Source organism: Macadamia integrifolia, chromosome 4, assembly GCF_013358625.1.
Source record: "Macadamia integrifolia cultivar HAES 741 chromosome 4, SCU_Mint_v3, whole genome shotgun sequence".
Classification (NCBI taxonomy): domain Eukaryota; kingdom Viridiplantae; phylum Streptophyta; class Magnoliopsida; order Proteales; family Proteaceae; genus Macadamia; species Macadamia integrifolia.
Window position 1 is genome coordinate 13,544,840 of NC_056560.1, and position 9,899 is coordinate 13,554,738.

Below are 9,899 nucleotides of genomic sequence, written 5' to 3' on the forward strand. Positions count from 1 at the left end.
TCCAATGTAAAAGGATCAAGAACTTAATTGTCATTGAATTGGACTCTCAGGGGTGTTTACAATTTGACCATTGATTTTTTTCATTATGGGTGAAAAGACATTTCCATAACTAGACACTAATAATGTTGGTGTTAAATCATACAAATCCTTACCAAAAAAAAAAATCATACAAATCAAGTAGGAAATGACATCAAAAGTAAAGAAATTTTTCTTTCCATTATTCACCTTTAGAAATTATATCATGCATCATCCTCTAATGTTTATTCTGTAACAATCTTTTATCCTTTTATTATGGATCTGATATTATTTTTATATATATATATATACAAAACCAAAAAAATATAAAAAAATGTAAGGTTATTTTTTATAAAGACGATTTAAGAAAGAATTTGCATCTTTCATCAATAAGGGTCTAAAATATAATATCGTTTATATGAATTCACATAATCCGAATGAACATATAAAAAAATGTATATGAGATAAAAACATGATTGCTTTTCTCAAAAGAAAAATATCAATTTTTATGATTTGATCCAAATAAGTGGTATTAGCCATTCTTGCATACCAATTCAGTCAATTCCAAGATTTCAAAGATTTAAAATCAATGTCAAATCAACAAAGAGTTTAGTTGATCATGAGTGAACCACGTGACTAGATGCAATTAAACAGAGCTCAAAATGTAACAGCCCAAGACCAAAAGCCCTATTGATGTGATTAGCAGGTTTAGGGTAGGGTCACTTTTATAATTCGATATAATCTAAAGGGCTACTTTGTAATTCTGTGAAATGCAAGCGGCGTGTCCCACATTGTCACATGGCACGAGTCACACTCACTTCTCTCACCTGGTACATTAGATGGGAAAAAAAAAAAGAGTTTGACCCTTTTCTTTCATTGACCGGTTTGTGGCCTGCAACCGTATGTGTAGAAAACACAGACGGTTAGCGTTCTATCGCCTGAAGAAATACGATACTATACATCTCATCCTAATGAAGAATAAAATATAAAAATTCAGATATTAATAAGAGAGAGAGAGAACTTACAAAGTGGCATTGCTGGTAAATCACAGGACCACGGAAGCACGGTTTTATTGACTTTCCACTCGACTTCCGCGTACGTCAAACATTTTTTTTTTTGGAGAGATTAACAGAAAGACGGAAACAGATTTCTCCCACCGCTTTGCGTAGAGTCCAAGTTCAAAAAGAAAAAAAAAAAAAAAAAAGGGAAGAAAGAGATTCAACCTACCACTATTACTACTACCTTTCACCCCTTTCCCTGAGGACTTGGGACAGTTTCAAACTCGTTCTCTCTCTCTCTCTCTCTCTCGCTCTCTGTGGTTTTGCCGAAGAGACGAGAAGGTACATTTCAGAAGTATTTTTCTACATTTCTGATCTTTAATGTCCCTTCCTTCCCTGTTTCTAGTTCAAATTCGTAGAGATTAATTGCTTTCTGTTTGCTGTTTTTGTTTTCTCTTCTAATTCTGTGATTTATTTCTGTTTTGATTGAGACATTTTTTAAGGTTTTCTTTCCTCTCTGAATTGTGTCCGATCAGTTAGTGGACTGTAATGGTTGGTTGCTTTTTACTTGATTTTGAGAGACTGGCTTTTCGTTGCTTTTGATGAGATGGAGTTAAGTTCTACAGAGTAGTACAGAAATTGAAGTTTTAGGTGATTGAATGGTTTGTACGGCTTGGTTACGCTCCTTCTCTTACCAACATTTTTTTTTCTCTTTTTTTGTTGACTGGTTAATTATGTTGATTAAACAGTCAACAAAATTGTGAAATTGTGGGACTTGATCAAGTGAAGCTTAATTATCCTGTTCGCAAGTCAGATGAGTTGTAGTTTGTGCGTTGAGATCTCAAACTTTTAGTTTTGTAAATTTAATTTAGGGTTTATAAGGTCTTTAGATGGCCGCTGGAGCAATCTTATTATTGTCTGTAGTCTGTACTTCGCTTGAAGACTCTGGAGAAGGAGAGGGAATTTCATGCTCTGCTTTAGTTATCTTTGTGAAAGTTTTATCTTATTCAATACTTCTGGTGCAAGCGATAGCATTGGTCTCTTGTTATATTTGGACAATCTAGAGATTATAGTATATATACGTTGAGAATCAGTCGTTGATTGTCAACATTTCATTTATAAGTTAACAGTCTGTCTGGAACTCCTTACACTTTTCTCCCTGGGATCAATTTTGCGTTGCTGGATTTCTCAGCCGCCCACCCAAAAAACAAAAACAATTGTATTTGGAAATTAGTTCCTTCCGACTGTTCCAACTATTTCTTGGAGAAACTAGTGTTGAGAACTTGAAAATTTGTCAGGAATCTCTAGACACGAAATTTCCAAGTTCTTAAGCTCTACTAGATTACGCACTTAAGTGGAAGAATGCATGCTTGATGTGAAAAGATTCATTTTAAATACTTTCACAAATTTTGAAGGATTCAAACCACATTATTGCTCCTTCCCTTACTCTAGATTAAGGGCTATATGAGGAATTTCTGATTGTAAATGGGGAGGATTTCAAATCCATCACCCTATCCTTTGTCTCCCCTGGGGCTGGAGGGTAGTCAAATGACTTGAAGTCTTGCAGACTTGCAAAGCTGTTGCATTCAGATTAACCTTTAAAACCTTTAATTTGGTGGTCAAATGTTTACCATTTTCCCTTTACCTCTTTGCGTAACCAGTTTATTAAATTTATATGATTATCTCTGCTATCCCTTTAACTTTAGTGCTATATTTTTTAAATGTCCAATCAACCAAGTTAAATGGACTTGCATTGTGGAGGTGGAAATTAATATATAGACATCTAGACTGCTATATGGTCTTCAGAGCAACCATCAGCAGAAGGGTGCCTTCGCTGCATTTGAACCCACCCCCCCAGTTAAGTAGAAAGAAAAAAAGGAGAAGAATGGGGTACTGACTTTCTTGACTTTTCATCCCTAAACCCTTCCATTGACTGTATTCTGACTTGAATCTGAGCTCTAATTGCTAAATCAGAAAGCTTTACCTCTCTAACTTGTGACTTGGGTGCAAGCAAGCAGCTGGGGAGCCAAAATCACTAGGGACTCTTGCAAGAGTGTTTTGTTGGTAATATCTCCAACAGGCCAGTCCAACATTTCCTGCACCATGGAGCCAATAAAGGGTAAGTACAGGAGGCCTCGGTAACAGCATAGAGGTAATAGAGCTCTTTCCGTACAGTTCTCAGTTCTCTTAGTATCCTTTCCTCTAAATTCAATCTAAATGAGGTCATTTTAGCTCCCGGGGGTGAGAATAGCCATTATTTGCTTTTAAGGCTTCGAGCGGTCTTGCCCATTTTTGACAGTTCACTTAACGCCAACCTGATTGACTATCTTGTTTTGAAACCATTCACTTATTTCTTTCCTTGCTCTAATCCGACTTTTCTCATAAGCTATGCAGATGATGGGGAGAATCTGTGTTAAGGAATTTTATATTTGTGGAGTTTGGCTATATGTACTTTACTCTTGTTCATTGCTCATAAATAAAATCTCTGTTTTTCATAATAAGGAAAAAAAAATCTGTACCTCTGATGTTTTGGACTTTACAAACAATTTTTCGTGTTTAGAATTGGTGTTTCCTGGCCATTGATTGGGAATTTCTTCTTACCTGGATATTTCTCCTTGCTTTGACACTTGTGCTTAGTTTCTCTTTCTAGGGTCGCCACAAAGAATTTGATCATTTACTAAAGGTTTTAGAGGCTGCATGCTGAGTTCTTGTAACTAAGTCTTGGATGTCCTTTTTCCTTGATGATAGTTATGATTATTAATTCAACTCAACAACTCAGCCTTATCCCAACTAAATGGGGCCGACAATACTTATGATTATTATAATGCTACATAATACCAATTTTTTGACATTTGGATTTCTTATCCTCTGCCTTCGGCATTTTACACGTGGGATCTTCTGACAGAAGCTCTTATTGCAGGTTTTACGGTACAATTGTTATAATTTTTTGGTGGAGGCTGGTTAAATTAGTTCTTCACATTCCACATGGAAGTCCTTTCTTCTAATGCTTCATGATGCTATGTTTTCGTAGATCTGTTATTATGAGACCAGAACCAAATGCAGAAGTTTAATCTTACACCTACTGGAAGTGTTTCAGTTAATGTTGTCCACCTGCTAGGCGGTTTGATGTGTCAAACGGAGACTGATGGATTGGATATCTGCAATGATTCAGAGCATCAAAAAAGTTGAATAATCCTTTGCAAGTCATGTGCTGATGTGCCACTAGAGCATAATTTTCTTCTTTATTTCCTCTCTATGCACCTATCCATTTATGATCCTGCTTTGGAAAATGATATTCTGGAGACGGGAAGACTGGAAGGCGTGCATGTGACCCAAGATACCTTATGATCCATTTTTAGTACTATATTAGATTGTTGGGAATTTCGACTTTAGACAGTTTTTGTGGAGTTGTCAGTGGGAACAGAAATGAAGAAGTGGTCTGGAGGTGTTCTAATTGTGTCATTGTTTGCATTGCTGGTTCTGAGGTATGGTGTGATGAAAAATACCCTCGGGGAAAGTATACGTTCCTATACATTCTCCACCAATAGATCTAATCCGCTTGAATGGGTGCATGGGGTCTCACCTTCTGTTCAAAATCCAGAGAATGCCTCCCAAGTAGTTTCTGCTGATAGGTTTGCTACCAGTCTCTTTCCTTGGGGAAACTTCTCCAGTGAAGAGAAAAGAAGTTTGCAGACATGGAGCCATTTGAATCACTTAATCAATTATACCGAAGGTTTACCTAATGCAATGGGCGCCATCAAAGAAGCTGCAATGGCATGGGATAGCCTTATGGCTTCCTTTGAAGCGGAAAAACTTGATTCTATTAATGAAACTTCACATCCAAAGACAAAAGAGAAACAGTGCCCCTATTTTCTGAACATAATGAATGCCACAGAACCTGGTGATAGTGGTTATAAGTTACAGATTCCTTGTGGCCTGATTCAGGGTTCTTCCATTACTATTATTGGCACTCCAATTGGCCTTCTTGGAAATTTCCGGATCGACTTAACTGGGGCACCACTTCCAGGGGAGCCAGAGCCTCCCATTGTATTGCATTACAATGTTCGCCTTCATGGTGATAAGATAACTGAGGATCCTGTGATTGTGCAGAACACGTGGACTGTAGCTCATGACTGGGGTGAAGAAGAGCGCTGTCCTTCTCCTGCTCCCAACAATAATAAGAAAGGTATATCCTCCCTCTGCATGTGCTATGACTTTTGGGTTTTCCATGTAAGTTGTTACTTGATCACTTCATCTTCAGTCTATTCCATGAATAAAGATTGAGGATTGTTTTTTTCCTTTTAGCCAACAACTTTCTCTGCTTTTGCTTTGGTGGATCCAAGCATCCAAAAGTAGCTGATGGCCTCAGTTTGGATTGCTTTGAAATTTCTGAGTTGTTCCAAAACTCATTATCATAGTTGTCAAGGCATTGCCTAGGCGCCATTATGATACCTGGTTACTTGTGCTTGTTTCATTAGCTACTGATACCAAACCTAGTTGTAGATACCGTGTGTCGTGGTTTCAATGATCAGCATAGGATTGTCCAGATAGTTCACTCCAGAACAATCTGATCTGGGATGGTAATGGATTGCCGATCTACATCACCTTAATAATTTTTTACTGGATGATCTATTTTGCAATCCAGGATTGGTATTGCACAGGAATGATTTGAACTATGGTATCAGTCTTTCAAACCTTGGTTTTGCACTGGCGAGTTACAATTCTCTCTTTTAACTGTAGTAGCGCTTATAATCCATGTTGATTTCTTATTAACTCTGTCAACAAAATGTTTATAACTTTCTTCTTCAACGATGAATTGGGTTCAAGGGCTAAGAAAAACCATGAGCGCTTATTAGTTAAAGGAAGATATGACAGTAAATAAGTTGGGTGGTGATTCACCGAAAAAAAAAAAAAGTTGGGTAGTGAACGTGATTCATTTATGCTGCTGAACCTATGTAGTGGGGATAAGGCTTAGTTCTGGTGAATTGCGTCTTTTGCTAAGAGACATTTGTAAAAATTCCCAAATATTAAAATTTCCATGAATGTCAGCATTTGGGCTTTAGACGCATCAAATTCAGAGAGGATATAGGTCTGTCCATATTCCATAGTCAAATCTGTTTAAATATTCAAACTTGTTTTGCTAACTGAACTAAAATTGGTGCTGGCAATTTTTGACTGCTAACTTTCTTGTCTCTCTCTCTCTCTCTCTCTCTCTCTCACACACACACACACACACATAATGAGTACAAGATTTAAATGTGTACTTGTTAGGGCAGGTAGCAGAACTGCCTAATCCCCCTAAGCGTAGTGGAATATGCTGCAGATCTACAATGCGGCAGCTTCCTGGCACGCAAGCCTGGTGCACACTCAGGCTCCAGATTCATCTACTCTTATGTCAAGCTTTGGCACAATTGGACTCTGCCACATGGCGGAATGTAGGCTGAAAGCCTGAAACCTAATTTGATGTATGACTGATTCAGAGGGTCTTTGATTTTATCTTCTGGCCTGTGATCTCTATTAGAATTGCTTTGCATGCTGCCTTCCTTTTACAATATGTCTAACTCAACCTTTTGTCTCAGTGGATGAATTGGACCTGTGCAATTCGCAGGTGGGTAAAGATGATAAACGGAGGTTCATGGGTGTTAAACATTCCAATGGGTCAAGAGTTCAGGAGGAATCTAAACCAAGACGTTATTTTCCTTTCCAGCAAAGACATCCATTTGTTGCCACGATTAGGGTGGGAGTGGAAGGGATCCAGATGACAGTTGACGGGAAGCACATAACATCCTTCGCTTATCGTGAAGTAATGTTCTTTCTTTCTTGGGTTACTTCTGAAATCTAGGAAACAACTGCTGGGGTCATTTGGAATTAATTGCTTTCTTGGTTCCCCCCACCTCTTTCTTCCTTTTTCTCTCAGAGTCTGGAACCATGGCTTGTCAGTGAATTAAGGATTTCTGGAGACCTGAAGTTAATTTCTGTGCTAGCTAGTGGTTTACCGACTTCAGAGGATTTAGATCATATTGTCGATTTAGAAGCACTGAAATCAGCTCCTCTTCCACGCAAAAAAAAATTGGATCTCTTTATTGGTGTCTTCTCTACCGCTAACAATTTCAAGCGTAGGATGGCTGTTCGTAGAACGTGGATGCAGTATTCTGCAGTGCGGTCAGGAGCTGTTGCTGTGCGCTTTTTTGTTGGTCTGGTGAGAATCAGTCAGACACTGCTTCTACTACACCTTTTGTGATGATGATAATCATGTGCAACTACTAGTGTTGTAAGAGTTACAATTATGAGGCCTTGTGCAGTAGTGCTTTTATGCTGTACAGAACCTCTGGTAGTCTTGAATCCTACTCATTTATATTTCTTTTAGATTTGTAAAGATTCAGTAGCTCTGAACTTACGAGAAAATTATATCTCTTGAAGCAAATATTAAAATCTGCAACATGGTGCAGCATAAAAACCTTATGGTAAACGAGGAACTCTGGAACGAAGCAAGGACATATGGAGATATTCAGCTAATGCCTTTTGTTGACTACTACAGCCTCATTACCTGGAAAACTGTAGCCATATGTATATTTGGTGTAGGTTATTATCTTTTTTTATGTTCAATGTTTATTGATTTCATTTAATCTATCTTTGCTCAATAATTAGGCTTTGCTATTTGCTTTAACAGACACAGGTTGTTTCGGCAAAATATGTTATGAAAACAGATGATGATGCATTTGTTCGTGTGGATGAGGTGCTCACTTCTTTGAATAAGATCAATGTGACCCACGGGTTACTCTATGGTCTTATTAATTCAGACTCCAGACCTCATCGGAATTCTGACAGTAAATGGTATATTAGCCTGGAGGTAATTTTCTTCATCATGTCTTGTGACTCTTGTAAATTGTAGGGTTTAGGGGACTCATTGATTGGATTTGTGAGAATTAATTCTGTTGTTAGATTTGGATGAATCAACAACCATGCTCAAAACTGAAGTTGACAGCCAAGTTGACAGTCTTATCGCTATTTTAGAATCACTAGTATAAGCCCTACACATGCTTAGCTAGCTAATAATTGCTAATTAATTGATCAATTACAATCTGCTGTCCCATGACTCAATTTAAGCTAATTTTGGACACAATTATTAAAAATATAACTGAATTAATTAATGACATCCTTGGTAGACCTTATCATTATCTAAACTATGAATGCTGCTTGAGTAACACTTAAACAAGATTTTTTCTTTTCTCCCCTTCCAGTCAACGTGTTTTTGTGTGTCTGAATGCCATTTCATGTATTATGTAAAATGAGCGGAAATAAAAGTTCTTGGCTTTAACAACAACTGCTTAGTGCAGTTGGTGAGTTGTGGTGTGCAAAAAACCCATGCTCACCAGGAGGTCTCAAGTTCGAGCCTCTTGGTTGTTACCTATTTCCCTCCCTACCACCCAAAAAAAAAAAAGCTGTTGGCTTTTAAAGTTCTCCTTTTTTTTTTTTTTTGGCATGAAACTGTTGATAGATTTCACTTATTTTATGGGAATTTTTTCAATATTTTATATTGGGACAAACAGAGCTTACATTTGTACTGCATTGCTTTATCCTCTGGTTTTCATTGCTCTACTTTTTTTCTCGTCATTGGTGAAGGAATGGCCAGAAGAAACTTACCCTCCTTGGGCTCATGGTCCTGGTTATGTTGTGTCAAATGACATAGCAAAGGCAGTCAACAAGAGGCATAAAAATGGGCGGTTGAAGGTATGGAAAATATACTTTGATTTTTATTCTTTGATTATCATCCAAAGTGTTGGCTTGGGGATAGGATTTGTTCCACAATCATGTGTCCTATCTGGAAGGCTTCAGCTTGGATTAGGCATTTGCAAATTGCTTTGCTTATTAGCTATTCAATGTATTGGATGCAAATTACTCACCTTAATTACCCAAAGAAATATACACCATTAGTTTGCTACTCAATCTGAAAACTAACCATATCTAAGTGGCAGATGTTCAAGCTGGAGGATGTGGCGATGGGGATCTGGATTGCAGAGATGAAGAAGGGGGGGTTGGATGTTAGGTATGAGAAAGAGAGAGGGTTTATACTGATGGGTGCAGTCATGGTTATGTCGTTGCCCACTACCAAGGTCCTAGGGATATGCTCTGTTTGTGGCAAAAGCTGGAAGAGGGGAAAGGCGCCAAATGCTGTGGTGATCGATGAGGGCCTAGGGAGGCACTGTTTGTGGTTAAAAATGGAAGAGGGGAAGGGGCCTAAATGCTGTGGTGATCGATGAGGGAGCCAGATATGATAACTAGGGCTTTAGGGATGAGATCCAGCTCGGGCTACAGCTTTAAGAATGAGATCAGAGCTTTGGTATCCACAAAAGGGGAGATTTGACAAAGTTGAATTGTATAGACGAGCCCTATTAACCTTGGGAATTTTATGCCCTTATAGCTAGAGTTTTTCTTTTATTAGTAATACATAGGAGTTGAAGTATACAGTTAACATATGTTTTGTTCTTTCAGGGTCGGGGTGGGGGCTGGCGGTTGTGGAGTATTTAGAGAGGAGGCAGTATAAATGGTTCTGAGGAATCTGTAGCATTTGTTAGTTGAGAGAACACTCACTTGTATGACCTCCCAGTAGTACAAATGTTACTGAGTAATCTGTAGCATTTGTAGTTGAGAGAGCACACTCACGTGTATATTTTCACAGTACTCATTGTTTCATTACTCTAATAAAAGGTTAAATGCATTTTTTTCGGTTTATTATTGATAGTTCTTGCGTTTTTGGTTTTTTTTCTTCTCTCTTTTGGAGCCTTGGGGGGGGGGAGACTAGAGAGGAGGCAGCCTGGTGCTCATTTTTTCACAAAGTACATTACACTTCAATTTTTATCTTCCATTGTCGAATGTTAAATGTTG

The 9,899-nt window shown here is 38.0% G+C and overlaps 1 protein-coding gene across 1 annotated transcript; it reads left to right on the forward strand.

Moving 5' to 3' along the window:
- Positions 1–1,364: 1,364 nt before the first annotated feature.
- Positions 1,365–9,746, forward strand: LOC122077085 (beta-1,3-galactosyltransferase GALT1-like). Its single transcript, XM_042642870.1, is given in 8 exon segments — positions 1,365–5,199; positions 6,593–6,816; positions 6,931–7,212; positions 7,463–7,591; positions 7,684–7,863; positions 8,637–8,744; positions 8,990–9,071; positions 9,074–9,746. Coding segments are annotated over 8 exon segments (1,893 nt in total). The 5' UTR covers positions 1,365–4,439; the 3' UTR covers positions 9,202–9,746.
- Positions 9,747–9,899: the final 153 nt, after the last annotated feature.